General features: G+C 33.3%; 1 protein-coding gene across 1 annotated transcript in view; it reads right to left on the reverse strand.

Annotated features, from left to right (window-relative positions):
• LOC133181081 (uncharacterized) overlaps positions 1-12,362 on the reverse strand; it is a 54,808-nt gene extending 42,446 nt beyond the window's left edge. The window contains exons 1-2 of the mRNA XM_061315624.1: positions 11,922-12,362; positions 582-732 (exon numbers count right to left, since the gene is read on the reverse strand). Of these exons, the coding sequence (XP_061171608.1) occupies positions 582-696 (115 nt within the window). The 5' untranslated portion in view covers positions 697-732; positions 11,922-12,362. The remainder of the gene's footprint in view (positions 1-581; positions 733-11,921) is intronic.
• Positions 12,363-16,873: the final 4,511 nt, after the last annotated feature.

The raw sequence follows: 16,873 nt of genomic DNA on the forward strand, positions 1-16,873 counted from the left end.
CCATCTAGATAAATGAAATGTCTCATTATTGACATGAAGACCATGATTTCAACAATTATGAAGTGCACCCTCAAGGTAAGACAGGCCAGTCAGGAACTATTAGAATGTACTTCAGCCCATGGCAGTCATGTGAGCTAACATTACTTTGCTGTCTCATGAGAAAGCTAGAGAGCAATGAAATATTTGATAATATGATATACAGTCAAACCTCATTATCTTGAATTCAATGGGACTGAGAGAAATTTTTGAGATATCTGAAGATTCAAGATATTGAGGTTAAAATACATAATTAAAGTAAAGGTTGTTCGGATATCAAACTTTGACTTATCCATGGTACTCGAGATATCCATGTTTGAGATAACAAAGTTCAACTTGTGTGCTTAACTTGCATTTTATAATAGATATTTATGTCTTCTGTTGATATGTAACAAGTATGTTTTATGAGTATAACAGACGCTTTTATGTTTTTGTCAGCTTAGGCTCATGTTTCTGTTGTACATGTCTGAAAATAGTCTGACTCTAAATAAAAGTCACTTACTTACTAGTCTAATTTTTATTAGACCTGTAATCTGTTTACTTACTGGCATAGTTGATGCCTAGAGTACCATATCTATCATTCCAGTAGGTAGCCCCCATCCATGTCCCCTCAACTGCACCAACCAACAGGATGAGGGACAGGTAACCATAGGATACCATCTCCTTGGTAACAACTGTCTGTTGTAGTTACATGAACTGAAAATAATTTGACAAGTTTTTTTTTTTTATTTCAATCCTGTCATCAATTCAATTAGAGACAAAATTTTATGCAATTTACAAGTAGCATGTGAACATGCTGCAGCATAAAGTCCCAAATATTGAAACCAAAGAAAAAGGTTGCATGGTTTAGGAAGCCTTTTTAATGACCTGCAGTTAGTATTGTAAAAGTTCACAGTAACCCCCCCCCCCTTTTTTTTATATGTTATAGCTAAACAAACGGGTATGGGAAGGTTTTTAATTTTTGCTCAAATTTGTAATTTTCCACATGCAATTTTTTTCTAATTTAAAGGTACTCTGCTTCTGGAAACATCAAGTACAAGCTACATCATGCATCTACCACATTTTTCCTTTTTTTATACACTGCTCACCTGAAAACATATTATAAATACCATCAAGGATAGATTTACTTTTAATCTATGGTTTCCAAAGCAAAGGTATTTATTAAAATTCACCATTTTGTGGTCTTTGACTCTATAGATATCAATGCTGCAAATCAAACTCATTACAGTAAAACATGCTCATAGCCAAGTGCCACATACAGACAAATTTACTTCATTATAAACTTTTAATTCTTTATAACCGTTCAATTCACAATATATTTTAAAACCATGGGGAAGGAAAACAGCTTCACTGTAAGATTGAATTCATTATAAGCATGTTTGTTGTATAAGCATTCTTTACTGTACTGAAAATTTGGCATTTTCTACACCTTGTCCTTTGATCATGTCATATCACAGAAGATTGTACCTATTTTTTGCTCCTTATATATAAGCTTCTTATGCTGAATTATGATATGCAAGTTAATTGCAAAATTCATCATTTGAAATCTTGCAATAAGCAAATACTGGCAAATGAAACCAGAAATCTCTGACAAGACCGTAGGTCTACTGGTTTGTACTTATCAAAAATGAGGAGAAAAGCAGCACTTGGACTTTAAACCTTGCAACAGCAATAAATAAAGTAATGATCCTTGGTTTAGTCTCTTTTTGTGAAAAGATTTATTGCATTCAGACTCAAACTGTAGGAGGAGTAGCCTTTTAAAAGAATTTTATAGAAATTTTGATTTTAGTAACCATGGCAACATCATTCATCTAAATCAAACACTGGTGCATAGAATCATGTACCTCAGTGTAATCTACTTGTGTGCCAAGTTATATTGAAATCAAACCAAAACTGTAGAAGGAGTGTTTTGAAATTATTTCACAGAAATTCCTATTTTGAATAACATGGCAACACAGTTTATGGAAATCAAAATCTGATAAAGAGAATTATGTATTTCAGTGTAATCTACTTGTGTGCCAAGTTATATTGAAAACACACCAAAACTGTATGAGTAGCACCACTTCGAATGTATTTCACAGAAATTTTTATTTTTTAGTAACCATGGCAACATCTTTCATCAAAATCAAAAACTGATATGAAGAATTATGTATCTAAGTGTAGTCTTATATTTGTATCTCAAGTATTAATATTGAAGTTAGACCAAAACTGTAGGAGTAGCATTTTGAAAGTATATTTCACATATAATTTCTATTTTTAGTAACATGGCAACACTGTTCATCAAAATCAAATAAGAGGCCCGTGGGCCACAATGCTCACCTGAGTAAATTTGGCCCTGCTGTTCTTCACCAGATTTTCCCATTGTAATAGGTATTGTGGCCCCACCCTATCCCCGGGGGTCAAGATTTGAATAATTTAGAATCTTCACTACTCCAGGATGCTTCCTTGTAAGTTTCAGCTTTTCTTGCAGACTGGTTCTTGAGAAAAAGATTTTTAAAGATTTTTCCTATATATTTCAATGTAAAACTTTGATTCCCCATTGTGGTCCCACCCTATCCCCGGGGTAAGGGTGCAACGATAAACCGTTTGACGGTATATCGCGGTATATTTTTCCACGGTTCAATTCACGATACGCTAAACTGATATCGCGGTTCGGTTCAATCGGTCCAGAATTATCCGAATCGTCCGTTTTGTTTCCTTTTTTACAATTTCAAAATGGCTTCCGCGCAAAATGTGAGGTCGCCGATAACGCCTTAACGGAAGTTAAACTCATCTCCAGCATCTTACAGACCTCAGATTTAACACGGAGAAGGACTTAATGTGATTATAAGTTATAGATGTTAAGACAAATGATAAACCCTTTAGATCTAAACGTATTCTTTGGTAATACATGATATGTCATCACCTGTGTATTTCGATGAAAATTCACTGTCTTGTTGACTAAAACATGTTAACATGAGAAATATGACAACTGGTTTTCTACGGAAATAAAATGAATAAAAGAATGAATGTCTTCCTTTTTCATTCCAATTTAAAAGGAAGATTATTAGGAAAGGTCCCCGTAGTTCCCTGTAAATGTTCATCATTGGTTTAGAAAATTGTCAAAACTCAAAGATCTACCTAACAATCCAATTCAAGTTAACAAAATTTTATTTTAACTATTATTAAAATTTATGAACATTTTATATAACCCTGTCAAGGTTTAAAAAAAATATGATACAAACTTGAAAGACTTTTTAACCTTGTCATGTATTCTGATACGTATCATATCGTGAACTGAATACCGTGATACAAATCGTATCGTGAGGTTAGTGTATCGTTGCACCCCTACCCCGGGGGTCATGATTTGAACAAGGTTTGACATTAACGTTAGTCCGTTAGTCTCAGACTAATACATTTTAATTCGAACTTATAAAATCTGTGGCTAATTAGTCCGAATGGACTAATAAAAATTTCTGGAAAAAAATCAATAAATTACTGATGTTCGATTCTCGACAACTTTCACTTGGAAACTCCGCATGTATTTTTAGCTTTGTAGCTTTGGTGGGAAGTTAGGTAATTCCGAGTCAATTCGGCACTTAATTTTAGGACCGATTGGTATGATATTAAACATTTTAGCGATCATAATTTAATATGACACATAAAGATAGATGTCAGATGTTTGGGTGTAATGTATAGAGAAAAAACGAACGAAATCGGGAATAAGACCGTAATTCCTGATCGCGAGATTTCAATGAAACCTGGAATAAAACATTTCACTTAAATAATGCTTTGTTTATTATAAAAAGTACATTGCAATGTTTATTTTTAAATTATCCCTTACAAAACATTGATTTTTTTTTTTAACGGACTCATAAAATCGCGTGCGGACTAGTTAAAGTAAAGAAGCACTAGTCCGGTTGGACTAAAGCCTAAAAAATGTTAGTGTCGAACCCTGTTGAACAATTACAATCTACACTACCCAAGAATGCTTCCATGTCAGTTTCAGCTTTTCTGGCCCACTGGTTCTTGAGAAGAAGATTTTTAAAGATTTTTTTCTATATATTTCAATGTAAAACTTGGATTCTCCATTGTGGCCACACCCGACCCCCAGGGGTCATAATTTGTAAAATTTAGAATCTGCACTACCCCAGAATGCTTCCATGTAAGTTTCAGCTTTTCTGGCCCACTGGTTCTTGGGAAGAAGATTTTTAAAGATTTTTCCTCTATATTTCAATGTAAAACTTTGTTTCCCCATTGTGGCCCTACCCTACTGCAAGGGGTCATGATTTGAACAATTTAGAATCTACACTACCTCAGGATGCTTCCAAGTAAGTTTCAGCTTTTCTGGCCCAGTGGTTCTTGAGAAGAAGATTTTTAATGACCCCACCCTATTTTTGTCGTTTCTTGATTATTTCCCCTTGTAAGGGGGCTTGGCCCTTCATTTTAACAATTTAAACTCCCCTTCACCCAAGGATGCTTTGTACCAATTTTGGTCAAAATTGACCCAGTGGTTCTTGAGAAGAAGTTGAAAATGTGAAAAGTTTACAGATGGACGGATGGACAAACAGATGGATGGACAGACAACAGGTGATCAAAAAAGCTCACTTGAGCTTTCTGCTCAGGTGAGCTAAAAATGATACAAAGAATTATGTATCATAGTGTAGTCTACTTGCCAAGTTATACTAAAATCGGATCAAAACTGTAGGAGCAGTAGCATTTTGAAAAATTGTTTACAGACAGACAGCTAGACAGACGACAGACATTTTATTATCCCATATGCTCGACACATAGCGAGTCCATGAGAGTGAATGCTAGATAATATATGCACTGTTTCTACAACTATGTTTGAAGGAGCCAATAAACCAAACAATTTTTATTGTCATGTTCACAGAAATGACTTAAGTATACCAGCCCACAAAGGTGAATTTTGAATTCTACAGAATAATTAATAATTAAGTCGTCACACTGGAGAACCACTCTTACTGGATCAATAGAGCTGTTTGAGGACTTAACAAGGAGCATATAAATCAAGAAAAAGTTAAATCCCTAAGAAAAATAGTTTTTTTTTAAAGTTTGAGAAACATTTATGTTTAATTGTGTCAAGGTTATTAACCTCACAATCTTTTTGTGGAAAGAAATGAAGTACTGAAAGCTTTAAACCACTCAAAAAATACAGTAACTCACTTGGAGGACACTTAAATGTGGAATTGTTTAAAAAGAAAAGCTCAATGATTCTATTTTGAGTGTTCAAACTTGATAAATATAAAACATCTGTATCAACCTTTGGCAATGACATCAAGAACCAAATACTGCAGACATTGAGTATCATCATCATCAAAGTATTAAAGGATGAGCAAAGTCCAAAAAATAAAGCATATTTTAATATCTACAGAGATGGTCCTATCATTATTTAATTGCACATTTTGGATCAGAGATTGTGCTCTGTATGAATTTTTGAAAGACAGGTCACTTAATTTTGAAGATATTTTCAAGATATGTTAAACAAGAGGCCCATGGGCCACAACCCTCACCTGAGTAACTTTGGCCTTGCTGTTTTTCACCCGATTTCCCCCTTGTAATACCTATTGTGGCCCCGCCCTACCCCAGGGGTCATGATTTGAACAATTTAGAATCTACACTACCCCAGGATGCTTCCACATACGTTTCAGCTTTTCTGGCCCAGTGGTTCTTGAGAACAAGATTTTTAAAGATATTTTCTACATATTTCAATGTAAAACTTGGATTCCCTATTGTGGCCCCGCCCTACCCCTGGGGGTCATGGTTTTTACAATTTAGAATCTACACTACCCCAGGATGCTTCCACATAAGTTTCAGCTTTTCTGGCCCACTGGTTCTTGAGAAGAAGATTTTTAAAGATTTTTTCTTCATATTTCAATGTAAAACTTGGATTCCCTGTTGTGGCCCCGCCCTACCCCTGGGGGTCATGATTTGAACAATTTAGAATCTACACTACCCCAGGATGCTTCCACATAAGTTTCAGCTTTTCTGGCCAGGTGGTTCTTGAGAAGAAAATTTTTAAAGATTTTTTCTACATATTTCAATGTAAAACTTGGATTCCCTATTGTGGCCCCGCCCTACCCCCGGGGGTCATGATTTGAACAATTTAGAATCTACACTACCCCAGGATGCTTCCACATAAGTTTCAGCTTTTCTGGCCAGGTGGTTCTTGAGAAGAAAATTTTTAAAGATTTTTTCTACATATTTCAATGTAAAACTTGGATTCCCTATTGTGGCCCCGCCCTACCCCCGGGGGTCATGATTTGAACAATTTAGAATCTACACTACCCCAGGATGCTTCCACATAAGTTTCAGCTTTTCTGGCCCAGTGGTTCTTGAGAAGAAGATTTTTAAAGATTTTTTTCTACATTTTTCAATGTAAAACTTGGATTCCCTATTGTGGCCCCGCCCTACCCCCGGGGGTCATGATTTGAACAATTTAGAATCTACACTACCCCAGGATGCTTCCACATAAGTTTCAGCTTTTCTGGCCCACTGGTTCTTGAGAAGAAGATTTTTAAAGATTTTTTCTACATTTTTCAATGTAAAACTTGGATTCCCTATTGTGGCCCCGCCCTACCCCCGGGGGTCATGATTTGAATAATTTAGAATCTACACTACCCCAGGATGCTTTCACATAAGTTTCAGCTTTTCTGGCCCAGTGGTTCTTGAGAAGAAGATTTTTTAATGACCCCACCCTATTTTTGTCTTTTCTTGATTATCTCCCCTTGGAAGGGGGCTTGGCCCTTTATTTTAACAATTTAAACTCCCCTTCACCCAAGGATGCTTTGTACCAAGTTTGGTTAAAATTGGCCCAATGGTTCTTGAGAAGAAGTTGAAAATGTGAAAAGTTTACAGACGGACAGAAGGACGGACGACGGACAACGGGTGATCAGAAAAGCTCACTTGAGCTTTCAGCTCAGGTGAGCTAAAAAGATGCAATTCATGACTTCATAATGCACTGAGTGGCAAGAAAATTGTGTCATTTTAACAGATATGCAGTCACCAAGAATGCAAGTGATATTTAATGCATTGTCAACTAAAACTGAGTAGTTTTGACTTTTCAGAAATTCAAACATGGCCAAGAAAGGCCCTAACTGAATCTTGCTCTTTGTCAACTTTCAACCCATCAATATTATGTTAAATTTCTCTATAATTAAAATCCTTCATTTTTTACTTAGTTCTATTTCTATTTTAAATAAAGATTGTGGTAAACTCACTGTTATTGGTTGACAGTTAACCATTAAAACTTTAAATTTTGAAAAAACTTCATGGGATGAAAAAATATCAACAAGTTTAAATATTTGGAAGGATGCAATTGAATAAAGAAGAAATTTAAATTAAAATATCCAGTTTCTAACTTCCCAAAATGCAAGATGCCTGTACATGCCTAGGTATCGCATGTAGGAGCAAGGACCTAAATATTATTTATCAAACCATATATCCTTCTGATCATTTGACAGCATGATCAAGACCCATGTAAAGTACAGAACATAATGGTACACAGGGTGCAATATTAGATGGTAAATCTTGATAAGTCATTTTATTATCCTTAATAGAGACCCCCTCATACCTTGTTTTATCAACTTTTTTTCAATTCTTAGCACGCCAGATTTATTTAAAAGTCTGGCCAATTTTTTAGTCCTTTTTCCTGATACACAACACACTGTCAATAAAATGGCAATACAGTAAAATTCTGTTTTAAAAGAAATCAAATTACCTTAATTTTGTATTGGCAGTTAATGTGCAAGTCAAAATAATTGCTTCTATCTGAGTTGACAAAATTAAAACCTGTTTACTTTTTTTAATACACACAGTGGTACATGTAATCTAAATTCATCACGCTAGCTTTGATAGACAAAATAGTAACGCTGAGGAATATATTAATTATAAAGGTCAGCTTTTGCTTGAAAAAAAAAAAAAGCATTAGCCAAAATTTTCAAGGCTTCTTAAAATGGTTTGTTAATCTTTAAAATCCAGAACAGGCAGTACTTGTAATACGTGCATTAAATTTTTCATGAATAAACCTGATGAATCAAAGAACATGAATGTCCTGTTCTCATTGAAGATGAAAGTACTTCAAAATTTCTATTTAACATGGGATTTAATGGTGAAAATAAACCCAGTCTGTAACTTATATCATTTATGTCTATTCAAACACCAATTTATCATCTTGTGATCTCCCCTTTTCTTGTATTGATAAAATCTTTGTCATTTCAATAAATGACAATTCACACTATTGCTGCATTTGTACTTCTTTTACAATAGCTTAGGGCTGGTTAATTTAAATATGAAAAGTTCAAATTAAGATCACATCATTTTTTAACCTATAAAGTACTATATTTAAACTTTTTTTTTTTTTTTCACAAAACCAAAAAATCATGAAAAGTACCAATATAATTTATATTTGGAAAGATTTTCAGATCTGCATTACTTTGATTACATTTAATGCATTACTGTTACTGCTTTTTGATAGCTCATTCTACGTAGCCCAGACGTTATTCTTGATAATTAGGAAATTCTATCACAATGTCCTAAACCTGCTCTTTCTTCAAATGTACAAATTAAATAAGTTTGAGAAATGTTACCTGGGATTAAAAAAAAAAACTAAAGAGAAATCAATACATTTTTCATGGGGAAGCTCTGTTAAAGTAAAAAAAAAAAAATAAATAAAAAAGAAAAAAAAAATTTACTCTACTCTTGTAAAAATCAATATGAGAAAGTATATTGCAGAGCTGTTCACCCTTATTCTGCAGTTTTCTGTGACTTAAATGGTTTTTGTCTGTAATCTGTGCTTTACATTTGTAATTTGATGTTGGCAATACATTGTCTAAATTTTCTAATGTATATTTCATAGCATTTAGATGAGAATGATCCTTACTAAGTTCTAGTTGATATCCATTTTGTCAGCATGTATCATGCATACTAGCAATCCAAACTTATATCAGTGTTATTAAGTTTTTTAAGTGAAACCATATCATCGCTGATGTATTAAATTAAATACAACATAAAAAGAACTGAAATTTGGAGCATAACCAAGAAGCATAATTTTTGGAGGCCAACCCATAGTCCATATTTTAAATTTTATTTCAGAACAGAAATCCGGGATTAATATAGAATTTCCTTAAAAGTAAACAGCTCTGATATTATCACATGTATCAGTCAAATAACTCTTCTCTCCCTCATGGCTATATGATTCACAATTCTATTTTAGCAACCTTGTAAAACATTAATCACTAAAAGTATGTAAACAGTAATGCATAGTCTCCCCTGGATTTTCATTATTTAGATCAAAATTGTGTTTCTAGTCTGATTTCAGAAAGCTCAAAAATTCAGTAAATTTTGTGATCTTTGAGATCTGGTGAAGGAAGTTTTGCTACAGATTGTTTTTCAAACTGAAGCATTTTGACCTTATAAATTTTGTACAGACTTAACAACCAGGGTATGCCAAAGAAAAAAATCTATAGATATGATAGATATTGGTAGGTGAATATTTCTTTAGATGTGATAGATATTTACCTATAATCAATATTTTACATCTAGGGAAGTAAAACGCGACTAGAGGGATCCAAGATTTATTTAATTAACATCATTAAAACGACTTTTTAAAATCTGTTAATATTCCAGCAAGAAGTCCCTCTGTCACACTAAGTACACAGTCACAGAGTTCCAACTTTGCATGTATGAAGCTGTGTGGCCCTAAACAATTATTAAACAGAGCAAAAAGTCACAATTTCAACTATTCTACTGCAGAGCTGCATATCTTCTTTCACAATGTATACATGTAGCCCTACCATTCTTGTGAGAGAATAATTATCTAAACCTGCAAATTGACACCCCTTTTGTAAAACTATTGAAAATAAAACAAAGGAATTAGCTGGAAGGTGTACATGACATGGCAAAAAGATCATTTCTTGCATATAAATATAGTTACATTTAGAATAAATACCCTCAACCCTAAAACATGAATACATGTATCAACATTTGTAGTGCATACAACCACCATGCCCCCCCCCCCCTTCCCTCACATGTACAACTACATGTACCAAGATAATTAGGCCAATTTTTATTAACCTTGTTATTTTCTTTTCTATCTTGATATGGTTTAAATGAAGGGGGGGGGGGGCATACACACATTAAAGGTATTCCTTAATCTGCCTCTATAATGCATGTTTACGTTACTGCATAAATATGTCAGTAAACAGGCCTAATTTGATTTCTAAATTTTATATAGACTATCAAATTTAATCCTCTTTAAGAAATTACAGTGAATGAAATTCATTTAAATTACTGACACAAAATAAAACCCCAACAAATTAAATTTTTAAAAGATTGAAAGAGATTTATGTTACAACAATGTAAAAATGCCTATCATTTTCACAGCTGTGCAGCTTATCAAAGCACTTCAAATTTTCAGAATCTTCAAAATGTTCAAAATGTATTCTTTATCACCCATTAATCAATGACCTATGGTATATAGGTCCTTGTTTTAACATCTTAATATGTATGAAGCAATGGTTTGGTTTTTTTTGTTTGTTTGTACATATTCCTATGTGATCAAATAGATTCGTCAATGTATATGTTTAAACATGTCTCTTAACTTCTGTTTTTACATAATAAAAATAAAAAAAGAGAAATTAAAAATCACCTGATTACATGTATATTTTCTGAACAGGAAAGTATACTTTATTTGAACATACATGTATTACTTCAAAAGATTATAAAAAAAAAAATTATAACTAGAACTTACTTGTCAAAACTCTGCTTGCTTAAACTTAAGTCTTTAGTTAGCCTATTGGTTTGACCACTCTGATAGAAAATGTAAACCAGGACTAATTAATCCCCCCCCCCTCCCCCCTTTAAAAATCAACTATTTTTATCCTCTAATTACATGGAAAGAAGTATCAAGTTAAAAAAAAATTCTAGTAACCATGGAAACATTTCACCTTTTGAACTGAAATCAAAATCTCCTCCAGCCAACATGTAATGTTACAAGTAGAAGATTGAAAGGTCAAGTTTGTGGCACTTTCACTTGACCCCACAACATTTGTTTACTTTGACCCTGACCTCGGAATTGATTCACTTTTTCCTATCTCTGCATCTCTGTATCAAGTACTAGTTTGAAATGTCAAACTCTACTCTCTTTCTCTCTCCTCTATTAAAATATATATACATGTACATTTAATCATGTTCCTAATATAGGTAATGATGGAGACATCTATTCCTAACAAGACATCCACTTTGATTTTTCCCCCTCAAAGAAATTTATATGCATGCAACGATGGCTGTTTTCTACCTCAGTCGCAATTAAGTGTGCAGCTAAAAGATCAATTATACTCCACATTATCGTGTCCAAGGCAATTTTAGTGTTGCAGGTACGGGCCAGTTACATTATCTGCTTGCAATTCTGTTGTGACTTGTGAAGGGATTAAATCAATAAAAAAGAGAAATAATGTATTCTCTATTTTTCTGCACTTTTACAAAGTTTTGTTCAAATTAAAACAAAGGAATCAAATGTCAAAACAGATGAAGAAATATACACTTCAATAAAAGTGAAAAAAAAATATTTGTTTATTTATTTATTTATTTTTGGTCTTCATTGTAATTTTTTTTTTTAAACAATTTATCTATAATTTATGCATAATACAAATGAGAATATATTGCCTTGTCCTGTCTAGTGTATTTAATTCAATTCATAACTTTTAAAATATGTTAACATTACAAAATATTTTTTACACTCAAAATATTGTAATCATCAAAAAGGAATTAAAAAAAAAAAATAGAAGTTGGTTTAGGATCTTTTGACTTAAAATTCCAAGAAACATTAAAAGTACATTTAAATTGTACTTTACAGACAGGTAATAATTTTTTCATTTTAAACTTACCTCTAAATTTTTATTAAACATGATAAATCCATGGGAAATTCAATATAATTTTAACTCCACAACAAAATCAGTTTAGAAATACGCAGAAAAAGCCTGAAATCACCACTGATCACTGTATATCTTAATCACGCTCAATAAAATCACACCTGTAATTCCATGAATAAGCCCGAGAAAATATTGAAAGATTGTAAAAACGGTGTATTATTCCACAACTTTAGGTGCCAATTAAATCCTCCCTTTCAATCTGTCTCAGATTTAAATGGTTAGGGCACTGGAAAGTGCCAAGAGAATGCTATTTCGTTACCACTGGCCAGAGAGTGTCAAAGCAAAAGATAATTTTGTCAAAACATATTTGCATTCAAAACAAGATAAAGTGGTCTCTTTTTACTCAGTGGTTACAAAGACAGGTAAACATTCCAAAGACAGATAATGCAATTTCGTCTTTTAAATATGTGAACTTTATTGCCTCAACTTTAGTTGACTCTACTTCCTGCTAAATATAATCAGCAACTTTATACCACATTATTCAGGAACAATCAATAAAACTATAACATGTACAAGGTATGCACAATTAAATCTAACCAAAAAGCACTGAAGCAACTCTTGTTTTTATTTATTCAAATTAACATCCCAAAGGCATATCCCATTTCTTAGTTACTACAGGGATTTATTATCGACAAGTGATAAAATTTAAAACCTTTTTTTTTTCTCACTCTCTACAATTTGTTCATGTAGTATGTGACCAAACATTAATTATAATAACTGTTATCATATACAAGTCAATGGAATTTCACAGTGACATGTATCTAAAATGGTCAAAATGTTCAATGGATTCAACTTAGTTGTTGAGATGTGATTCTTTAAAAGTTTGGCCTAGATTGTAACTGCACATATATTTGTTATGCACAAATCACAAATGTTATTTATATAAGTAATAATATATCATATATATATTTTAACATCTATATAGATACAGGTTGATTAGTGATTTCTGTTGATTAATTAACAATTGATTAGCTTCATCATGTTAATGATTTCATTTAAGAGGTTCAGTTTTCATGAAAATACATATTTATTTTTACAAACCTGTATACATGTTGTACAGATGCTTCATGGTCCCATCATGGGCTGTTTAGGCATTGCATGTCCACTACAACCTCCAAAGGTGCCCTGACTAGGGCATTCAAGTCCCAGTCTGAAACCACTCAGCTTTCCGCCCTTCTTCATGTTGTTTATGATGTCTCTGCTTCAACACACAGGATATGGTTACAAAAATGTCCATACACAAAACGTTACTAATGTTACTAATGTTACACTTTTCACTACTCTTCACGCTTTTCTGATACCCGCAGTTACTCCAATGACCCTGCTGTAAAGCCCCCCACATGGACTGCCCCACAAATCTTCAGCATCCTACCTCCACTGAAAGGCACAACATCCTTCTGCTTCACGACTGACAGTCTGCAACCAAATCTTATAGTGTTCAAAATATGCATAGCTAAAAATTCTTTTTATGTATCAATTAGTGAGTCCCAAATATGAATTGATTTACAAAGTTAAATGATTCTACACCCAATAGTATAATTTCTTTAGCGATAAAAATTGAAAATGGATTGGGTAAAAATTCAGAAAAGCACTTTACTGTGACCTACTTTTCATAGGCTCACCCTGATGCCCCAACATGCATTTGTTGAAAAGGTTTGATGATAATAAACTTTACAGTGTCCAAATTATGCATTCTCAACCAATCTGAAAATAAATGTCAGACAATTTCAAAATCAAGACATCATAGCATTCTTTTGGTTGTCATGCCTGAGGCCCCTAAATGCATCAATTTTTACGATTTGATGAGTGCAAAATGTTATCTTGAACTTGATGGGACCGAGAAAAACTTCCGAGATATCCAAGTATTGGAGATATCAGGGGTGAAACAGTTAAAGAATAAGTGGTTGGCACTTCCAAATCACTTTGACATATTCATGGTATTTGAGATATCATTGTTCGAGATAATGAAGTTCAACTGTATCTAAATTTTAACAAAGTATTCTTTTATACAAAGCCTTTTACAGTTTAGTAATGCCATGAAAAATTTTATTAAACAATATATTCTCATCCTTACACTCATAGAAATTTAATTAAAATCTAGCTGCCCTGTGGTTCTTAACAAGAAGATTTTTTTACCAAAATACATATTTGATATATTCATCACTTTTTCTTTCCCAAGTTATCTCCCCATTACCCAAGATTTGCTTTAAACAGAATTATAGTCAACTGTTAATACAACTGCATGAATATCAGATTTGATTAAAACATTTTTATTGAACTTGAACAATTTCTTCGAAATTGAGCTGAAGGAAACACACAAAGGAAGATAAGGTCAGGTCATACAGATTGGTTATGGTAAGAAATTATACATAAAAAATTGCTCCTAGCATTAATTAAGATTGAATTTTTTTTTTTTTGGGGGGGGGGTTTAACATAAAGTGGTGTTCTAAGAGTAAAGAAGGATGGAAAAGCTGAGGTACAACATAAAGGCATGACAACCCAATCCATGCATATACATATACTGCCTACCTGACTTTTCGTCCTGAATTGGTTAAAGAGTTCACCCTCTGTTGCCCACTGTATCAAGAAGGAATAGATGAAGGTGAAAGCCTACAACATTGTTTTTACAATAGATCAAAAAATAATCAAAGCCTGGGGGAAAAAAACTTAAGAGACTACCATTGGGACACTTTTGCTAGCCAAGGATTTCCAATCTGAAATCTACTCGACAACATAGATTTCGGATCAGAAACCCATGCCACTAGGAAGGATAATTCAATACTTATACTTCTGTTTCACTCCAAAATGAGGTCACTTTTCAGGCAAGGATCCCAATTTTAATTTTTTAATGTTTATACATTAACAAACGTTTACATGTACAACCCCAAAACCGGGCTCTGATAGGAATACTTGTACGACCAAACGTAGAACCAAAAAAACTCATTGTATTTAAAGAAATTTACTGACACACATTTACTATAAGAAATTAGGTCAACAACAAAAAATGATCTGTTTGATGTACTCTGACTAACCCATTAAAATTGCCCCTACCCAATCAATTTTTTCAGTATGTCAAATTCTTTTCTCTTTTTTAAAATAGATTATCTGTATTGCTTGTTTTCCATCTCTAATAGGATCTAATTCTCTATCCTTAAATATCCATCACGTACATAATACTCTGATATTAATTCAAAGCATTTTACAGTAGAAAAAGAATTTGCCAAGAGAAAGTTTCAAAAATGTAATTAACTACGCAGTAATTAATTAACAGAAATTGCATTGAAATCTATGGACACAAATAATTTTTTTAAAATAAAAATTAAAATAATATCAATAAATACTGGGGTGGAAAGATGCATTAAATCAACACAAATAGAATGACAATTGAAAACATTTTTTTTTTTACCATATAGATTTTTAAAAATTGATTTTTATAACTTAAAAAAAAAAAAAAAGGGAGATCTATATCTCTTCAACAAGGTCCAGGTCATAAATTAGGACAACATTCCATTCTTACATGCTAATAGTAATAAATAGTAATTATGTCTAAATATACCGAGTATTCCACCCGTACACATATGTTATGTAATATTCAAATTTATTGAATCTGAGGTTATTAGGGATGGAATACCTAAGGTCTATCAATTTCAATTTTCTAAGATACTTTTTAGATTAAAAGACTTTAAAGAAATAGATAATTTATATAATTTGTTTAGCTGTCAGGTGTCTATAATGAAAATTTCTAAGTCTCACAGTGGTTTATAGGCAATTGACAAAATGTTAGAAAATATTTAATTAAAAAAACTACCTTATACATACCTACCTACCCACCTTGAAAAATGTGGGTCGGAGTACATCAAATAAAAAAATTTTAATGACGGCCCTAGTAAAAACTATATTACATCGATAATACATCAGTGGCATAACCAGCCTAATTAAGTATAATGTTCATGCGAATTAGGCAAGAGGTCTGGGGTCGCTTTGAGGCTCCCAATGGGTCCAGGGCAAATGAAGCCAAATTAGTTCAGGTCCAGTTGGAAAAATCTCAGAAGATTCATGACATTTTGAAAGACTGAACTTTTTACTACAAAACACATAAATCATTGTTTCAATAAAAAAGCTAGGTCAGGATAAATCTTAGAATTCTATTTACATGTGAAGACAATTCTCTCTTTATAATCACTTCCATTTTTTTTCTTCTTTTTTAAAACTAAAATCAGGGTCACCCCCCCCCCCCACTCTAGATCCGCCACTGCTCACTCTGCCTTTTTACCCATACATAAGTAGTGCAAATTTTAAACGAAACCTCTTTCTAGTTTGGACATTAATTTCTGCGCTTGTATGCACTTACAGATGTCAACATTTAGGGTCAACACTTAAGGGAAACAACAGATTCCAGTGGAGGATTTAAGGGGTCACACCCAGCCCCCCCCCCCCCCCCCAACTGTCAAAGTAAGCGTAAATCATAGTTTCGTCTAGAAAACGTAAAAATGTCTACTCGGTAGACCTCATTTTTACCCTACAAAACCTCTAGAATCCAGTAGCTTCCGGGGGCTTCGCACCCAGGCCCCCGCCTCAAGGCGGCCCCCAGACCCCCTGCCTACTTTTTGCGCTCCCCTAACTTCAAATCCTGGATCCGCGCCTGGATTCTAGATTGCTGTGTGAACACTGGTGAACATTTCGCCCATCATCTATAATTGATAGCATTTATACCAGCTAGTTCAATCATCTTCGATCTCATTTCAGCAAATATGCAGTAAAACTAAAAACGATAGTGACAATATCGCTTTTAGTTTTACTGCATATTTTATTGTTATTCTCATTTCTCCTTTAAACGTCCCTGGCTACAGAGCCTGCTTCTCCGAATTCCCGCCAATTTTTTCTTTTTTTAAGAAACTCGATCCCGA

The sequence above is a fragment of the Saccostrea echinata genome, unplaced genomic scaffold (genome assembly GCF_033153115.1).
Source record: "Saccostrea echinata isolate AGI-Se365-2 ecotype Australia unplaced genomic scaffold, CSIRO_AGI_Sech_v1 ptg000008l, whole genome shotgun sequence".
Taxonomy (NCBI): domain Eukaryota; kingdom Metazoa; phylum Mollusca; class Bivalvia; order Ostreida; family Ostreidae; genus Saccostrea; species Saccostrea echinata.